Below are 20,180 nucleotides of genomic sequence, written 5' to 3'. Positions count from 1 at the left end.
CTCCGTCTCCCATCCCCCTCCCCCCCCAAAAAAAAAACCCCAACAAACAAAAACCCCACCAAACCTCACACAAACCCCCACAAACTGTGAGTGAAATGTTCCTGAGAGAAAAGGCAAGGAAAAATGCTTTATTATTATTTTGTCTGTGTCAGCCTCTGGATGTGTTTTCAGGGAGAACCTGCATACCCTGTCTTTGCTCTTGAGAGAGAATATCTGCTGTGTAAAGTGGACTCCTTGCTGTCCTGGCTCTGGACATGCTCAGAGTTCATGAAAATCTGCCTTTAACATAAACAATAGATTCTTGATCCTGCTTAGAGTTCAGCTCTTTAATCAAGATATATTTAGCCAAAACTACTTAACTGTATAATAGTTTATAGGGAAGCTTGTAAGATTCTCTAAGTACGTAAAACAAGCACACTTCTTATGCTTTCAGGAGAAACTAGAGTTGATAGTTTTTTTTCTCATAGCAGCTGCAAGTTTTAGATGGTTGGGCAGAACCCAGGCTCATAGTCTAAAAAAATTGCTTTTTGTTCCCAAGGTCTTGAAACTCTGCCAGAACATAAAAACTGAAAAAAAAATGCATAGTATTATGAAGTTAGAAGAGCAGTTTAATTAAAACCAAATTGGTTAGTCATTCCTTGGAAGTCCAGGCAAAGTGAATATGCCAGTTTGCTGTGCAATGGCAGTGAGTCTTAAATTCATAATCCTCCTACAGCCTTTCCCCTCTAAAAGAAGGGACAGTTCTGGCATGCAGAGAAAAACATTTTTCAATTAAATTAATTTTCTGGACCGAACAATTCTGTAATTACTAAGATGATTCTGTGATTAGGTCTCATTATCCAGAGTGGCTGTTTCTTGAGCAGCTCTCTTTATGGGTGCAGTTAGTTATGGCTTCTTGTCTTGCTGAATCACTCAGGTCCACTAATGCTCCAGTAAAAGAAATATGGCTAATTCTGTTGGTCAGAAACTGAGAGAAGTAATTCAAGAACTTTAGTTTTCACCATTTTTTGTACCTTATGTTTTCTTTTGCTGTTCCCAGTCACCTCTGATACTAACGTATGGTAGTGACCCTGATATCATTTCATCGAGCTTTAGAAGTTATCTGTCTTAAACTTTTGTCTTCACTCTGGTGAGTTCTTGGTGCTCATGAAGTGGAAAAGGTTGTGTAGTACCACAGAAGGGTTTTGCCCTACATATAATTTCTAGGAAGGTAGTTGTGTATGCATCCCCACATGTTGAATGAGTGTTTACATTTTGGAAAGGTCATAGAATTTGAAGCCTTAATCTTGAAGTGCATCCTCTAGTCATTAGGTCTTCTCTAGAGACTTTGCTGTGGCTCTTTTATTCTGCTTGGAATGGGTATGATAACATACTGTTGGATTTCAATGTGAATATCTAAGAAGCTGCAAGACCGGAAAGACAATAATCTTTTAGAAATGCACTGAAGCATATGGGAGATTTTTTTATCCCAGTAACTTGGTGATTTTGGCATCTGATATTCCCAGAGAATATTCACACCACCTTGTTTTAGGATTGCAAGCAATATAACTGTAATGGAATGCTGATCTCCATAGGCTTACTGTGTAGTACATGCTGCACCCCTCTCATGGAGAGGCAGAGGGAGAGCAGCTGCTCCAGGGAGCTATTTAATCCATCTCAGTTTAGGCTTCTGTTCTGTGCCACAACCCAGACTTGTGGGACTCTTCACCCTTCCCCATCATCTGTCAAGGCAGCTGAAGGCTGTTTTTTTAATGAGGAGCCATGTCTGTGACTGGCATACCTTGTGCTGGGTGGTAGGAATGCTCCTTTTCTGTGTGCTTTGGCATTCTCTGCAATGCAGCAGTTGAAAATAGGAGGGGAAAAAATTCACTGTTAGGAGAAATTTCTCTGAAACTTCTAGAAACCTCATAGATTTAGTAGTTTTAGAGTAGATTAAGAGGAAGAATAGGTGAGTGAACAGAAGTCTAAAGATATATCAAAAAATCTGGTTTTGTCTGCAGAGAATAATTTACAATTTTGCTCTTTGCTTTGCATGTGGAGAGCTGAGTCCTCTGTAATTTTTTAAAGCAATTTTTCAATAATTGTCAGTGCAGTTACAGGAGAGATGAAAATAAAATTTGCATGCCAACACTGTATTAAAAAATCCAAACCAACAGAAATCTAAGCTCTCATTCTTTTCTGGAATAATTTTTACTTTTTTAAAATGTCAGCTCAAAGCAATTTTCATGTATCCAAAAGCATGAAAGAACTCCAAATTTCAATAAAGTTCATTTTTCCAGTTCTTCCTAGTTCAGGTGAAGCACAAAATATTCTTAACCTCATTCTATGTATTTATTGACTTCTTTTATTCAGTAATGATGCTGCATCATGAGAAAGCAGAAGGAGTGGTGTGTAATGCTATGCTTGAAGGTAGTATTTTTTCTGGAAGAAGGTCATGTTGGTAATACAAATTTTGTTATATTTTCCCTTTGTTTCTAGTTTGTTTATTCACCCTGAAACATTATTGTTCAGTAAAATAAACAATCTGTGTACAAAGCTAAACTTTTAACTGTTTGTAAATAATTTAAAGACGACAAAACCCAGTGTCCTGATCTATAACAGGGTTAAGATTTCAGTGTCACTGGATTTCTTTTTTTTGCTTTTATCACATAAATTTTTTATTTTTCTTTTCCTTAAGGTATTTTTAGTTTGTCATTTGGAAGTATAGTGGTGATTTGACAAGGAGACTATATCTACTTTTGTGTTATTTTTCCATAGCATTATTGTAGGTATTTTTTACTATCTTGGAAGACTGGCTGGTGCAGCAGTTGTGTGCAGTTGTGTTTCAGTCATTTGAGCAGACAGGTTACATTTCATGTTTTGAATTTGAGAGCAGTTAAGCTGGTTCTTAATTGGTTTTGGAGATACCCTCAGTTTTGGGATCAGAAGAATGTCCTAATCCCTGAATTTGTTGACAAAAGATGCATCTGGAAACCTGTACAGGGAAATCACTTAAAGTTGCTGAAAGAGAACTTCATGGATAACACTGAAACTCTGAAAAATTGCTTTCTTACAGAAATAAGAGAGAAAGATAGGAAAACTTGGCATCTTTCCTGCTTCTGAGAAGGGGGTGTTTTGGGAGGGAGAGATTAGGAGGTAAACAGTACCAATTTGACAGTCCCAATCTTTTTAGAAACTTCTGTCTTACTGCAAAGAGTGATAACTGATTTAGGAGTTATCCCATTGTGAAGTGATGATTTATTGCAATCTTTATATCTGCAATAGTAAATCATGTTTGGCAGCTGTAGAACATGGGAAACCCATTCCAAAGACAATTACCATCTTTTATGAGTAAAGAATAACCGTCAGAGTTAATGGGAGTTACCTGTCATCATTAAGAGCCTGATTTTCATCTGTGATGAATTTCAGCACATTCAGTGGAAATTAATGGGGCTTGGGGCACTTAATATCTTTGCAAAAGATATGGGTAGGGTGAGGGTTGGAGCTCACCACACGCTGCCCCACGTGCCAGACAGGGCACATATCCCCGAGAACGAGCAGCAGCAGCTCACGCAGTCCATTTTTCTCTCTACTCAGACGCAAAAGCTTTTGCCACTTGTTCTTCCCTGGTCTGGTGCCGTGTTAGTTTGAGATCATCACAGAAAATGTATTTTGTATTGCACTGCTGACTGAGGCCTTTCTTTCCCTCTTCTCCCTATTTCTGTCTGCTCTGTATGTACTTAAAAAGTCTGATTATTTAAATTGTGTTGATATGCAATAGTTTGCAATGCTTATTGTGACATTTTCTTTTCTCTTTCCTAGTGTAAAACTCTCTCTGGCGTCTGTGATCACATTATCTCACTCTCTTCTGACCCACTGGTTTCTCAGTCTGCCCACCTTGAAGTGATCCAGCTCACGAACATCAAGCCAAGTGAAGGGCTGGTAAGAAGTACGCAGTTAATCAAACCCATCATCCAGGATAAGAAAGTGATTTTCTAAAAATAAGTTTTTTACATGGAAAGGAATAGGAGATTTTAGCCGGTTTTGTTTTAAAGCTTGAAAATATTTTGATTATCCATGCTAGTTGGGTTTCTCACACAGCTGGGCCAACAGGGATGTATTTTGTAAAGCTGACTGAGGTATGGAAAGAGCTTGGTGAACTGGGAGAAATGAGTAAGAAGTTCTTGCCATTTATACCGGCTTCTGAAAAATGGTTCAGATTGTTCTAGGATCTTGAAGTCTGAAGGGATTTAAATTACTAAGATCAACTCAACCAAGAAGTTTGCGTGGGCTTATGCACAAAACCTGTCATATTCTGGAAAATGTTTCCTAGTATCTCTGGGATATAAAGCTATTATTCAAGGGCTCTACAGCACTGCTGATAAGTAACTCATTGAATTTTATTGCAGGAACTGTGCATTCTTAATCAGGTGCTTGTAAAGGCTCTCAGTGCAGCCATCCTGCATTTGTTATTCAAGAGCCCATTGATCTTTTGTTTACTCAAGTATCCAACACCCACTGCATGGAAAAAACCAACACTGATAACAATCCCAGCTGTATGACTTTACATCACTAATAATATCTCTTCCCATAATTTTTGGAGGTAGAGTAGAAGGTGGTCAGAATACCGTTAATCACTTTTTGTCTAAAGCAAGAGCTTTTGCAACTTCTGCCCAAGCTTGTTCTCATTCCATTTTCTTGCACAGTCTTGAAGGACTGTACTCATTGCAGTACTTTTTTGAAGTTGTCTGGATGTCGTAGTTTTGGAGAATATTTTGGTTTGTGGGTTGGTTGTTGCTGGGGTTTGGGCTGATTTGGATTTTTGACAAATCTGGTGTGCTGAGGTATTTAGAGCAATTGTACACTAAATGAAGTTTCTATTCTTTTGGAAAATCACTATTAAAATGTGATAAAAATCCCCAACATTTGGATGAGTAAATATTGCCCCATCCTTTGTTTTAGTCTGCAATTTGGTTTCTCTTCCTCCACTGGCTTTCTTTTTTATCTCTGAATCCATTTCAAACTCGTCCAGAATATCAGCTGTTCATGGATTCTCCCCTTCCTCTTTTACCCTCCCTTACTCCTGTAATTTTAACTCTTACACCACTTCACTTCAGTCAGCCTTTTAAAATCCTGTCTTCTATTGTAGTTAGGAAACCTTCTTCCTCTTTCTCTTGATCACCTTTTTATGACTTCTGTTTATTTTTATCTGAACTTTAATTTTTTTTTTTCTTTCTGTCTTGTGGCTGTTCTGTTGTGGTTTTTTTCCCTCATTTAAGTTTTTGCGTAGGTTGGTGTTAACTCTTAGTGACTGAAAAATGTTAAGTGGTATTTTTGTAATTAAGAATGTGTTTCTTGGGTCTGTTCCTGCTGGGTAGCTGATGAGAGAATCTCTTTCCCTCTTTGTGCCTCTGTTTTACACCCTCTGTCTGTCTTCTCTGTTTAAACTGGAAGCTCTTCAGGAAAGGCTTTTTCTTTTAATGTGTTTATGAACTACCTCAACAGGGTCTTGATGCTGACTGAGGGTTAACATGTCATTGTCATATAAAAAGAATTATATGCATTTTTTTGAATAAAGGAAGATAGTAATTGTGCAGTATACAAGCTGTAGAAGGATACAATGCTATTTTGACACAGTCATATTTTTTCCCTCCATCCTTGCCTGTATTCCACTATTCTGTTGCCTCTACATTGTGCCGTCTCCTCCAGATTGTGAGCTCTCCAGGCCAAACACCAAGGATGATACATTCTTACTGGAAGGGTGAATATCATACCTTTCTCTTTGTAGCAGCACCAGATCCCCTTTGTAACATTATTCTTTGTGCTTTATATGCTTTTGGGTTGTTGGGTGTTTGTTTCTTTTTTATTTTTTTAAGCTAACATTGTTCAATTAAGATACAGTGAATGCATATCAGTACTGCCCCATTGAATGCTAAGTGTGTCAGTTCAGAATTTACAGTTGAGCCTGGAATTGTGAATATTTTCTGCACATCAGAAGCACTTGAACAAATGGGAAGCTTAATAACTTCTGGACATTCTTCCAGGATGTGTGCTGTGATGGAGACAGAAAAATGATGAACTTTTCTGTAGATTTTTGACCCGCATAACAGTTCTGTGCTGGCTCTTACCAATCACCAAATAAAATATTCTATAAAGATGGGAAGACTTCAAGCAGAAGAAAAAAGACAAGGATGGCTACTAACTGGGAAGATGTTTTTGTCTCCTATGACAAACAGAATGTCTGACATGTCTCAAACTCAGTAGCTATGAAGCTAACGTAAATCTGGAAGAGAAAAAGGAAAGAAGAAGAGAAGGAACTTAAAAGTTTGGGCAACAATGTATTTCCATAAACTCATGGTAAATATATGATGGAATTAAGAAAATGGTTGAAGTTTTTACAACTTAAAAAAAATTGGAGCACTGTCAGAATGTTTTAATCAGCACAAATAGTTCCTTCACTTTGTTTGATATTTTCTTGTGGAAACGTAAGTATTTGTCAGAAGTAAATGGAAATTGTTAGACTAATAACTGAATGCAGAAGGAACTAGTAAATGTGTTGCAGGGTTTACTATGTCCTAGAGATATTAAAACTAGCTAACACCTATGACTAAATAACCTGTCAAGCAACTAAACCTGTCAAACAGAAAATGTTGTTAAGTTGTGATGTGGGGAACCTCTGATGTACTGGGTAAAGCAGTGTTACAGGTCTGTTTTGGTATTGGTGTGGGGGTTTTTTCCCTTTTTTTTCCCCCTCTATCCCTGGTCTCTTGCCCAGGTGTGGTTATGTGACTGGTGCCTTCCTGTATTCTCCAGTGAGTGCTGCTGGGGGAAGAGATACAGCCTGCACTGACTGTGCAGTAAGGGGAAAAAGAGTTTTCAGGGTAGATACTTAAAAAACCTTGAAATGGACTAATGTGGTCAGCTTTCCAATCACCAACCTGCTTCCATGTGTAATCCTTTCTTTTTTCCTTTTTCTTCCTCTTTTTTTTTTTTCTTTGAGGACTTGCAAGTTGTTTCATCTGTATTAGTAAGCAGAAGTTAATTTTGTATGTTTTTACAGTACTGATGTTCTACAAAGAGACAAAACAGACTAGCTTGGGTAGTATCTTTTAGCATGAAACAAAAATATTGCTGCTTGACTGAAAACAGTGAATGCATTTAGACAGAAAGCAGGAAAACAAGTTTTCTTTGGGTACATTTTCTGCAAAAGTCACTTCCTATTTTGTCTCTATTTTTAATATAGAACAGAATATCAGAGAACTATAGCAATGGTTAATCTTGAATTTCAATTTTTTCCTATTGATATAATCAATTTAATCCCAGTCAGGTAAGGTATTGTGACAAGATTTCAAGCTTTCTAGGTTCAGAAATGTGAAGGTAAATTTCCCAGAACATGAGAGTGATTGGTCAGACTTCCAGTGTACTACTGTTGTTAATATGTGTCCTGAATTTTTTTTGTTTGAAATATTGGAGGAGCTGGGAAATAATTAAGAGCAGGATTCTGAGAGCTGTTTGGGGTTAAAGATGTGCATGCAGCTTTGGAGGGCTCCATTAAAATAGTGTCACAGTGAAAGTAGAAATGCCGTTGTGTGTGATAAAATGGAACTAGTATCTTCTTTTCCATTCACCATTGCATAAAATATGTTAAAGGCATATCACATTCTGTTTTCATTGCTAAAAGAACCAAACAAACAAAAAACCAAAAACAAATAAAAGAAAGGGGGAAAAAAAGAAAAAAGGCACAAGGTCTGTTTTCTAACCCCTAACTGAATCAGCAAGATAAAATATAATGATTGGGATGAAATTAGAGTTCTACCCATAACTGATCAGGATAATCTCTCATGTAATTCACCATGACTTACTTCTTCTTTAATCTAGACATACATTTATTCCTGATTGCTAGGTTGGTTTGCTTATGGTTATTTTAGTCATATAAACTGAATTATTTTTCCTTTCATTTCATGTAACTGATTCTTGTGAATTCTTAGGGACCATGGCATTATCTTTGAATACCTAAGATGTGTATCTACCGATTTGTTTCAGTACAAATTGCAACGCACACTGATCTCTCCTGTATTCTTAATCACTAAAAGTACTGTTGATATTGTGCAGCCACAAGGAGGCAGAGAGGGGAAAACTTGTAAATGTCTGTGGTGTTCTTATTTCTATCCCAGATAAAACAATTGAAGCCAGAAACATTCTCTTCTCTGAACGATTTCCCATATAATGTTCATTTAAAACGAGGAGTGGCAGAACATGGCTGAAAGGGGTTCATTTTTCTGTTGCAAAATGTTACCTCTTATTTAAAAGCAGCTTTATAACAAAAGTTATGTTTGTGCTTGCAAAATTAATGTGACGTGGTACTAATGTAATGTTTATTAATTTTACACATGTGGAATAAGTAGAGTCTGAGGTGGAGGGGGGTTTTTCAGCTTCCCTCTTCCCTCTCCTTTCTTAACGTGTGCAAGTCTTGATCTTAGCCTTTAAAGAGCATTCTGCAAAAATTGTTCTTCCTCTTTTGCTTTTTCAAAGTCTTTTAAATTTGTAGAAAAGACTAGATTGGATGTGAATTGCACTCTGCCATAATAGCACACTTGGATGACCTTACTGTCCTTTGAAATAATGCTTTGCACAAAACTAAACACCGTGTAGCCATTAAATGTGAGACTGTATCCTTGGCTTTCACCCTGATGTTTGAAGTTAAAAGCAGTAACTCGCTGTCAATAAAGATGTGGCTTTCTTGAGAGAATGCTCCATGTGGGGACCTCACTCACCATTCCTGCCACCATGGTCATGGTCATTTTAGCTCTTGCGGGTATGGGCCTCTCACTTAGGTCTGGGGTCCTGAGAGGGATTTAGACCCTGACGACTGGTGGTTTCAGGGCAGGTGTTCATGCTAAATAACCGATACCAACTTGTCTCAGCCTCTTGTGTGGCTCATTACACTTTCTGTAAGATGTGTGTATGGTAGGGTTAGGATGTGTGTATATTAGTGTTTCCCTACCTCACAGGGGTGTTGTGAGGATGAATGTATGAAAAAGCCATTCTATATTTGAGGTAATTGAGTTAAACAGAAACGCTGTGATGGAGCCAACCAATGGACAAATACTGAAGGTACACAGAGGAGCTGGAAGTCGAAGGATGATGTTAGGGGTTTCTGACTGTGTAGCAATGAGCTACAAATTCTTGATTTGTTACCTTCTAGCAGTGGCAGCTTAGTACAACAACTGGGTTTGATGCAATTACCACTATGTAATTATGCAGAACACAATAGGAGTTCACTTTTGAACCCCCTCTCCTGAGAAACTCATAAAGTCCCTGTGTTTTTTACTTGGAATATTATCTGCCTTGTTAAGTGAGATGAACTTCCTTGTTTCTGCTACCAGAATGTCTGTGAGTTCTGGTCCCAAATTAGATTAGTCCAACCTGATATGTCTTCCTTGCCTGTTTACCGTACTTACTTGCCAGGGAGTCCACTCTGTTCCTCACTGAGGAACAGATTTCTTTGTGGCATTGTGATTAAAAAGAGAAAAATGTAGGCTATGAAGGGGATGTTTCCCTGCTCTCTGTGAAGCAGGTGGGGGAAAGGAGATTCCTCAGAAGTTGTAGAATGCCATTTCTCTCCTTTTTCCTTCTGTCAGTGTCATAGTGGATGATGTTAAAATTTTTGAATTAAAGCTTGATGAAAGTGCATATTTGAGATACTGTCTTAGACTACCCATGCAGGAACTTCTGTCTGTTCATAAGCTATTCCTCCTCCTTCGAAATTTTGAAAGAAGTGGGATAGCTAACAAAGTTGATGTTTAAGTTTGCATCACTGAGTTTTACAGCTGAACTGCCTACTGAGTTGAGTGGGGTTATGAGAAAGTCTTAGTCATTTTACAGGCACAATTCTGAGCATTGGTTTGCAGTTTGAAAGTTATGTTTGCAGCATTGCCTACTGGAGACTCCAGATCTTTTAAAACCCACTGTGGTTTTCAAAGCAAAATGCAAGTATTGATCATACTAAGGCAATTTGTAATTTTGGGACTTTTTGGAACAAGGTGTTGTTTTATTTGCAGTTCAAGGAGTGTATTAAAAAAATCTAGGAAGGATTTATGGGCATGACTGTGGTAAAAGTTTTAGTTTGCTATTGTTAATGCAGGCCAAAATAATTTGGGCTGTTCTTCTTGAAGTGTATCAAAAAGCATTTTCCTATCCAGAGACAAATTCCTCATGGCATGTATTAAAGTCCACAAATCTTAAGGAAAGCAAAAAAGAAAAGAGAGATTCTTTTAGAGATATGCAAGTTTTGTTTGGATGGTGATGGTTTGTGAAACACTTTAAAAATTCTTTCCCATGATGTCTTTTTCTTAGGGTATGTACATTAAGTCAACATATGATGGTCTCCATGTAATTACTGGAACAACAGAAAATGTAAGTATTGTTAATACTGTATGTTCAGGCCTGGAAACCTTTCTGACCTTACCTGTGGTTGATGCTTTCCCTTTGCTATAGACTACATTTTGCTTGCAAACGTGTGCTGGTTGGCTGTTGAGGACCAATGGCATGTTGGACAGCAGAGATGCTTGTGCTTGTTTACCTCAGAACTGAAAGAGTTGTTCCCAGTTAAGGACCAGGGGAATCAGTTTTGATTTATTCTTGCAAGACACTAAATTATTGCAGTTGGTCAAGACAGGAAGCAGCTGTCTTGGACTTATTTTGCTCTGTAAATAAAAGATAAATGTCTATATTATGTTTAGGCTGTTATGCTGGAGTTTGCTGCAGAATTAGACAAACAGCTTTTATATTTCCCATCTATCAATCTTTGTTTAGTAATAAATGGATGCATGGAAATGGACATCCCTTCACATTGACAAATAACCATATATTTCTGCATGGACTTTTGAGTAATGCCTATGGAAAGGAACACTTATTAGCAGTGTACTAGTTCTCACTGAAGGCATTAAAGAGCAACTAAAACATAACAGACTACTTTTAAAAACCTTTGAAATACAAAGTTCTTTCTTGTACACCATGTTTAGAGAACTGGCTACCTGTTAGGAGGTGAGCAAAACCATAATTTTGGGGGGAAAGGCTTCTATCCATGATCTTCAGTTAACATGGAGCAATCACTAAACAACACTGAACTGATCCATAATGATTTAGGCAATTCCTTTCATAGATTTTGATGGCATTTTCTTAAAATGAAGCTGTCAGTAATGTTTGTTTTATCCTGCTACTGTGTCATCCTGTGGGAAATGCAAACTACCTACATGGTATTTACAGCTGCTGCATCTGATCTGCATTGAGGTTCTGTTAACATCTCAATAAAATAGGAATATTGTTTTTATCCTTTCATAGGACCTGCAGTCTGATAGCCTTTTTTCTTTCTGTTTGTTGCTGCTGCAGGCAGGATATCCATATATTATAACACATAGATACAGATATACTGCTGTAGAACTTTTATGAATGCCATCTGTCTTAAAATAAGGAAAATGTAAGAAATTTCATCCTTGAAATCAAAATTCTAAAGGGTCAGACCTAAAGCTACAGACACCATCAGTGAAATTAGCTAAGCTAAAAAAAACAAACAGAACCACAGTTGAGTTTACTCTAGAAAATGTATGAAATAAAGAATGGTTTTTACAGTTGAATTTTTCTTGGATTAAAAAAGGAACAATTTCTCTCCATGACTTACTAATGGATTTAATTTCCCAGGGGCAAAGATAAAAATAAAATCTTAATGCGTTCCCTCAAAACTCTTATCTTTTGTGATTCATGAATATAATTTAAAGCTATGTCAGGAAGCCTCAGTCCTAATGACTTTTCTGCTGTTGTTACTGACTCTTTCACTCACTGTAACACCCTGGAGGTGCTCACAGCAGACCAAAAAACTGCACTCTGTTGTCAAGGGGAAAAGCTGTTGTGTGTTAAAGCATTTGTGAAAATGAGTAATGCTCTAGAGAAAGTGGAGTGTCTCCCGCTTTTAAGAACACAGTTGCTAACTGCTTCCTTTAACACAAACACACACACACAAATTTCTGATTCTAAGCAGCATGGACAGAGCAAGATCATGATGGTGCACATGTCATCTGACCTGCTGATCTTGATATGTTTACTATTTGCAATACAGTTTAACTTCTAGGAAACAGCAAGAATCCAAATTCTCTTCCATTTGAACAGAATTTTGTGTCCTTTTGCTTTCCAATTCTGCTCTTCCATGTGAGACAGTGGCAGCCTTTTTTGTCTGAAAGATTACAGAGAAGCACAATGTCTCTGCATTAAACACAGTAGGATTGTAGTGCTAGCAACATTAATGTAAGAGAGGAGTTTTGTAACCACAATTCTGCTTTTTCTCTTTGCCATTTGAGGTGTTTGATGTCCAGCTACAAAGCCCATTAGAGTTTGGATCTTGCTGTTCAGCATTAGGAGTCATCTCTCCCAACACATCAGCCCTGCAGATCAAAGCAGCTGAGCTCTGAAGTTTGAACTGTGAGAGAGCAGTGTTTCCTCACAGGTCACTGCTTCTCCTTGGTGGTCTTGTAGCATTAGAGCAAGCTGAGCTTTCGAGTTCATCTCTTCTGTCTTTTGTTTGGAAGGAACAAATCTAAACGGTGTATTGGTCCAGCAGGAGAGTTTAGGTTTCTTGTGGAGTAGCCCTTTTAGACCATTTTGGAGAGATTCATGAACTAAATGTATCATAAAAGTAAAACCATTTTGTCCTTTGGTTTTCCAATAGAAAAGAATCTTTTTCTAAAGTAAAAGCATGTGGTGCATCTCCAGCAGAAACATAGCTTTGAAGGGGGGTGCTCCCAGTGTCCCCACTCCTGTGCACTGGTTGAGTTTGTGTGGCACCTTTAGATCACAGGGAAGAGAGGCCTTTTAGAAGAAATAACACCCAAGTCTCTGGGCATGGAGCAATTGTACTCCAGGGTGTCTAAACTTCCAGAGACAGTGTGGCTATACTGGGGGAATAGGACAAAGACAACATTTACCCTAAAGGACAGAACTAAATCTATTGTGAAGAATAAATTCTAAACAGATTCTGAATAGCTTTTAGGTATTGATGTGTAACCCTTAGTGACAGGTACTTCCATCTCTTGTTCAGCTCCCTGTTGAACCAAATTACCAGCTAATGAAGATACAGTTGTGATGTGACACACTTTGTTCCTCCTAGTAGGACTTAATGAATAGATCTGGTGCTTAAAAGTGAGCATATATATCTAAAAAAGAAATATCTTACCAGTTCTCCCCTGTTTTCCTTAGATAGTCATGATAAAAGACACTGTTTTACAGCAAGGTCCATTCCTTATTGGAGAGGAAAAAGCAATAAGGAGCAGGAGTTGCAATCCCTTCACAAGACCACAACCTTGGCACTTCTTTATAAATTATTTTTACCTCACCTTGCGGTGTGTTTGAGGCATAACTGAAATGAGGCTTTTTTAACATTGACTTTTCCAGTTTCAAGATTCTCAGACTATATTTTAATAGCTTGGCCAAATGCCAAGCCAAATATCTGTTTTGTCAAGATTTAAGCTGCTAGTACTGAAGACAATATAAAAGAAAGTTTGTGTCAGTAAAGTCTTACAGAGTTCAAGAGTAATGACACAAGATTCACTTGCATTGACATTTTAAAAGTCTTAGGTGTAACTACATCTGAGCTAAAAGAGCTGTATTACATGGCAGGATTTTAGAGGTATGAATGAGTAACTGTGATTAGTGAAATGGCAGACAGAAAACAGATTATTACGACATAATCACCAGTGCTAAAATTTTTCCCCAAGTCACTTGGCCAACACCTTTAATGCTGAAGTAGTGCCAAAAAGTCAAAGCTACTGTTCTCTATGTAAGTAAAAATACACTTTTACCAGCCCAGTTTGATTTAGGATGTTCTGTGCAATGTCTCCTGGGACTGAGTCACGAGTGACCTCTCTTTCAGTCTCTCATTTCTCTTGGATATCTTCCATTTAAACACTGTCCTTACCTTAAGCCACGAATTACCTACACGAATTGTACTAGAAAGTCATGGCATAGCTACGAGGCAGATTTTGAATGGGGATGTAGTACATTGGTTATTACAAGCAGTTCATGTTTCAGGCCTGGAGCGTTTTCCCTAGATTAGCTGTCATCTCACCTGAAAATGAATTTAATTTCATTCCTTTATGTAAAATTTGCAGCAGCTTTTTGGAAATCTGCTCCAGACCAGCATGTTTGGTTTTAGTTTGGTTTTTTGGTGGTTTTTGGTTTTGTTTTTTGGGTTTTTTTTTCAAACTGTAAGTCTCACCTTCTGTTGTGGAGTTGAAGTGCCTTCCTAGGCTGGCAGCCACAGAATGGAGAAAAAAAAATAAAGTGGTATGACTCTATCAAAAGCTGGAAGAATTTATTTTCTTTTAAACATGGGGTTATCTCCCTCAGAAAACAGTTGATCTGCTGTAAAGATAGAAGATGGGGAAATCTGTGGGGCTTTCACTTTATGGAGAAGGGTTGGGCTTTTTCTGTTGTGGTTTTAATTTTTTTATTATTAAAGTGGGTTTTGAGGCAAAAGCAAAGAACAAAGGTACTTTGCTTTTTTGAAAGTGTGATCTTTGTAGGATTTTTGTCATAGTTGTGTTTCTTTCACCTAATAATGATAAAAAGCCAAAGTTGCCATTAACTTACATGATCTTCCTAGGTGGTACCTGACCTAATCTTCACTCCTGGTTTACTTTTTGCAGAACAGTAATTTACTGAAGTTCTCTGCAACATGTTGAAACATTGTAGAATTGCCTGTTATTCTTGGTAGGCTCAAAATTCAGCCAACAATTGGCTTTCAAATTTTAAGACATAGGCAGATTAAAGCATCCTTTTGCCAGAATGGAATTAAAAAGAAATCCTTAGGACTTGGTTATTATATATATATATTCGTACATTTCTTAAGTTTTGATTTTATTGTGTAGAATAGTACAGACCATTTTTCTCTGACAAGAATGAATTTGTTTATTCAATATTTCTTTATTTCTTTATTTCACAGTAGAATGTCATTATCATTCTAACCTGATTTACATAGCTTAGAAATCATACTGCTAAAAGAGAGATGATGACCGGTAAGAACTGTATTCTTGATCATCTCTTTTATTTTAAATTCAGTCACCTGCAGATCGGTGCAAGAAAATCCATGCTGGGGATGAAGTGATTCAAGTTAACCACCAAACTGTGGTATGTATAACTATGTTCTGTGTCAATTGGAGATAGAGGTGTCATGGCACATTAGCATGTATAGAGGAAAAAAATGTGTAGAAAAATGTGTTTTTTATAAATCATTATTTATTCTAACATCTAAATTTTCCTTCTCTCTTTTGAAACCACATAGTTCTGAAGTGTTAAACTAAACCTTAGTTGTCTGAGTATTACAGAAGGGATAAAAATTAGGCTAAAGCAGTGTGGCTTGGAGGTATGTTAGTGTTTTCTGCTTACCAATGCTCTTTTAATAAACAGTTGGTTTTTGTGTAATACAGAGAGTTGGAAATGTTGTGTCCTTGTGGGTTTAAGATCAAGAATACTTCCTGGAAACTGAAAAACTTACTACTTTTCAAACCTGCTGGAAAGTGTAGGGCATGGTTTTTGAGAAAAGAAGCATGTGAAATTCTCATAGGGATGCCTAGGGTGGTTAACTTAGTTTAAAAACAGATTATTAAACTTGGAAAGTTAAAATGAAACAAATCTTTCAGATACGATAGGCAAGAAAGTAATAATAACATACAAATTGTTCTTTGTGGGACCAGATACTCGTTAGTTCCTGGTGATTTTATTTAGGATTAAAATGAATTTACCTTTTCTAAGGTAAAGCTTGGTAAGGGAAAAGAGCAGACTGTGAGTATAGGAAGCAACTATTCTTTTTCCAAAGTACAAAGTTTCTTGAGTGTAGCAGAAGTCAATATGTGGTATTAGTTGCATGTGTTCTTGCAAGCATTTTAACAGACAAAAAAAATCCTGTCCTGCCATTATTAATACAGCATTTGTTTGTTAAAAGTATGTTTTGTCATTCTGCACAAGGTTCCCCTTCTGCCCTTAGGCCATTGAACATCATGTGAGCTCCTCTGCACAAGTTAGTGTAATATTTCAGTATACCCTCCAGCTAAGTTTGGTATCAAATATACTGTACATATGTGGACCTGATGATAAGCTATCTTTTGAGCCATGCAGTGTAATTTGGTAAATTGAAGCAGATCAGGGCGAATTTTAATATCGTTCTGTCCATATGGCTTCTTCATAAGTATTGTATCCCATGATTACTTTTCATCAGTTGATGACTGATTTCTTTGTTTTTCTACACTAAAAAAGCTTCATACGTCAGTTTAATTTTTTAAGAAAATTCAAATTTTATTGTTTTGGCTATCAAAATATATACACATCCGAAGAAGCACATCATTAAACACTCAGTACTTAAGCTAGCTAATTTTTCCAAGAATTTCTGATGGTGCTGTAGAGCAAAGTTGCCTTTTCGTTTTGAAAATTTCCAGTTAACTAGATATTTATATAACTTTTCTAGTGTTGATTTTCCACAGTGAAATTCAACTATGATTTTCTTAGAAATGTGATAGTAGCTCCCATGGCACCTTTGCAAAGGTACAGTTAATTCTCTTCAATTTATAGAGCCCAAGTATTTCTTTTTTTCTATAGATACTGCAGAATTTGACAACAGTCTAAGTCAATCCTTTGATATTCTATCCTCTGGCATGAGGATTTTACTGTCCAGTTCTAGGAATCTGTTTTTCTGGGAAGAGACATTACTCGTTACAGTGATTCTTAGGAGAGAAATAATTCTGAAGATACGAGATTTTGGCTTTACTGTTTATCGATTTTTTTCCCCACACTTGATGTGCTGCTCCCTAGTTGAAAATACAGGACCTGTTTTTTTCAACATGCTCCTTGCAACTTATCATATGTATTGTATGTACATACCATACATACCATATGTAACTTACCACACTTACATTAATTGTATTGACTATAGAAATAACTGACTGAATCTTTTAAATACCTGAATCTAAAGCTGTAGGGAAGTATTACTCACACGTAACTATTACTAAGGTGATGTTCTGTAAATGAAGAATCAAAATGTTAAAAAACAATATTTAAACTTATTTGAGAGTTAAAACCTTTTTTCTTCTCTATTTTCCTCAGTTGTTTCAGTGTATTTAGTTTGTCAAATTGAAGTTAATACTTTTGGTGCTTTACATTTCAAAGAATGAATATAAATATGGGGAAGAGAAGTTCCATCCAATTTTTTTAAAAATCCCTCTTTTTAGATACTACTTTTTACAAGAATCACATTTTAATAATTACAAAAAGCCTGCTTTTTAAGAAAGCCCACTGACTTTCAAATAAGCAGCATGACAAAGTAGGAGAATAGTCAAGTGATTTATATAGATTTTCATTATACTTGTCCTAATACTGGGTGTCAAACACTTTTAAATTGTCTGTTGACATCCTCTGTTTGCTTGTAGTAGTGCTTAATCTTTATAGTATTTCATTTGGCAGTGAAATCAAAGAATTTCAAGTGATTACTCTGATTATTTGCTATATGATGGAAAACAGGCATAATGGGATTGTTCCACTTGTTGCTAGCAGGGTGTCTGGAATGTGAAGATCTTCTGAATTTTTTAAATAAATAATTCAATTATGCCTCAAGTCAGTGAAAACTGAGTGTTCAGAAAATTGTCCTTTAAAATAGTGGTTTCTTGAGGTTTAATAGCTGTGTGCATCTCCTGTGTCAGTTTTACCTTATAGGACACATCTTTTCTTAAATAGCTCTGTTACTATGGGTCATGACTCGTCCCAACATGAAAAGAACATGGACCTGTTGGAGTGAGTCCAGAGAAAGCCTTGAAGATGATCAGAGGGCTGGAGCACCTCTGCTAGGAGGACAGGCAAGAGAGTTGGCACTGTTCAGCCTGAAGAAGAGGAGGCTCCAGGGAGACCTTGTAAACCTTCTAGTACCTAAAAGAGCTGGAGAAAAGCTGGATAGGGACTTTTGACATGGTCTGTAATGGCAGGAGGATGGTAGGTTTAGGTTAGATATTAGGAAGAAGTTCTTTGCTGTGTGGCTTGTGAGGCAGTGGAACAGGTTACCCAGAGAAGCTGTGGATGCTCTATCACTGGAAATGTTCAAGATCTGCTTGAATGGGGCTTTGAACAACCTGCTCTAGTGAAAGGTGTCCCTTCCCGTGGCAGGGGGATTGACACCAGATGATCTTCCAGGTCCCTTCCAACCCAAACCATGCTATGGTTCTGTGACTCCTCCATTAAAATTCAGAGGATTTAGGCAACATCTTCTCTTAAACTTCCCTGAAAATTCTATCCTTAATCTTCTTTAAAAGCCTGTCTAAAATATTTCAGTGTAACAAAGAACCAGAAACACCCACCTCATTCAGGTGTTCCAGAATCTGTACTGTACTGCAGTACTCGTGTTTCTGCCATATATAATTCAAGGGTATATTTTGCCTCAAGGCAGTCCTTCTTTTAACCAACTGAAAGTGCAGGAAACTATAATTTTTATATGAATTATTGCTGTTTGCAGTAGTCTTCCTGGTTGCATCAGTGATAAAACAGTAGAGAAAATACTCCAAGCAGAGAACAGGGAGGTATAAACTCAGAATGATGTAGGATTCTTGATTAACAGGCTGTTCTTGTGTAATAGCTTATTTATTTTGGAGGCATATTTGGCACATTCCATATACTTTGAATATGGATTGTATACAAGTTTGATATATATGATAGACTTGTGGATTCCCAAAACTTGTTTTTGTTGGCTAAAACTCATTGGAACTTATGTAGATATCAATGATGGAAAAAGTAGTTGAATATGGTCAGTTATTCCTCTGTTGCATGTGGTAGTGATGTGTTTAATATATGTAACACCTATAAGTTACTGTTAAAATCAAATTTTTTGAAATCTTTCAGTAGATGACATCTAGCTTTTATGCAGAAAGTTTCTTACTGGTGAAATTCCAGTGGGCCAAGCCAAGTCCACACTCTTGAGTTGCAGAAACTCTTTTTGTATTTACACTACAAAAACTTTTTGCTAAAATTCCTCTGAAACATGATGGATACATTTAGAAGATCATACCTTGCTTTATTGGAAGGGTATACACTTAAAGAAGGGTATGATACCTTTCTGGATACTTATCCCAATTTAATCTTGGCTTAGAAAAATTAAAGAACAGATAAAAGATTCACCATACATTTAGTGAGGACGTTCAACTTCCTCGGAATGTCTTAGGGCTTGTTGGGAGCTGGTAAATTCCAGCTCACAGGAAATACTGAACTTGGGTTGCATATGAATCTCTGGAGTGTGTGCATCAAAAATGTAGTTTGTAGTAGATTTCTTATTTTTTGGGGGGGTGAGGGGGGAACTGAAATGAAACCCTAATAAGTAGCAAAATGATGTTGCAACTATTTCTGTTTATTCATTTTTTCTGCACTGTTTAGCAGACTATTTCAGATCCAACTTGGTATTTGTGAACACAAGTGTTTAATTTAGGGCCTTTTTAACTTGGCTTTGAAGGACCTGGCATTTCTAAAGAGACTCTGGAGAAATGGGCTGGAATAGTATAAGGAAGGGAATGGCAGTGTCAGTCCAAGCTTTTGACGTTCAATGTTGACATCTTACGCAACTTCCACTAACAACATCCTTTATTTAAAACAATATTTTTATTTTATTATGATGCTTGACTTGAACAACGAAACAGTACAGCAAGATCATAAAAGTTCAAAAGAAATAAGCCTTTTGCTCAGCTTCTTTTTGTTTCTATCATGCTTGTGTTTTTGTGGAAGGGAAGGTAGAGTAACAGCTCCCAAAACATGCTTTTAATTCTTTCCAAATCCTTGGGCTTTTCTCTGTTTATAATGGTTTGGTAAATGTTAGCAAAATTATTTCATTTTAAAGGTGGGTGGAATTTACATCTAAAAGCTTCTTTAGTCTATTCAGAAATGTTAATGGAAATCTTTATGGAAGTAACCTAGTTCTCTAGGGCTCTGAACTGAACTCTCTGGAGTTTGTCAGGATACGAGGTCCATACATTTTGGCAAATGTAGTCTGTCCTCCAAATATCCTCTCAAAATTTCAGTATAACTAAATCCTTATCCCTTTTTAACAATCTCCATAAGTATTGTATAAAACTGATAAAAGAACTAAATTGTTGGGATTCCCTCAAAAGGAATAATATTTTTGTCAACTT

General features: G+C 36.9%; 1 protein-coding gene across 9 annotated transcripts in view; it reads left to right on the top strand.

Annotated features, from left to right (window-relative positions):
* CNKSR2 (connector enhancer of kinase suppressor of Ras 2) overlaps nt 1-20,180 on the top strand; it is a 209,991-nt gene that overhangs the window by 82,702 nt on the left and 107,109 nt on the right. For 8 of the 9 annotated variants that reach the window (XR_011697485.1, XM_071551813.1, XM_071551983.1 and 5 more), the window contains exons 6-8: nt 3,802-3,921; nt 10,336-10,395; nt 15,088-15,156. Coding sequence is in view for 8 of the 9 variants with exons in the window: in XM_071551813.1 (XP_071407914.1) it covers nt 3,802-3,921; nt 10,336-10,395; nt 15,088-15,156 (249 nt within the window). In the remaining variant the exon portion in view is untranslated. The remainder of the gene's footprint in view (nt 1-3,801; nt 3,922-10,335; nt 10,396-15,087; nt 15,157-20,180) is intronic. The other variant, XM_071552078.1, reaches the window with a different exon arrangement.

The sequence above is a fragment of the Pithys albifrons genome, chromosome 1 (assembly GCF_047495875.1).
Source record: "Pithys albifrons albifrons isolate INPA30051 chromosome 1, PitAlb_v1, whole genome shotgun sequence".
Classification (NCBI taxonomy): Eukaryota; Metazoa; Chordata; class Aves; order Passeriformes; family Thamnophilidae; genus Pithys; species Pithys albifrons.
Note: the sequence above shows the minus strand (reverse complement) of the source record. Positions and strands in the feature narration are given on the sequence as shown.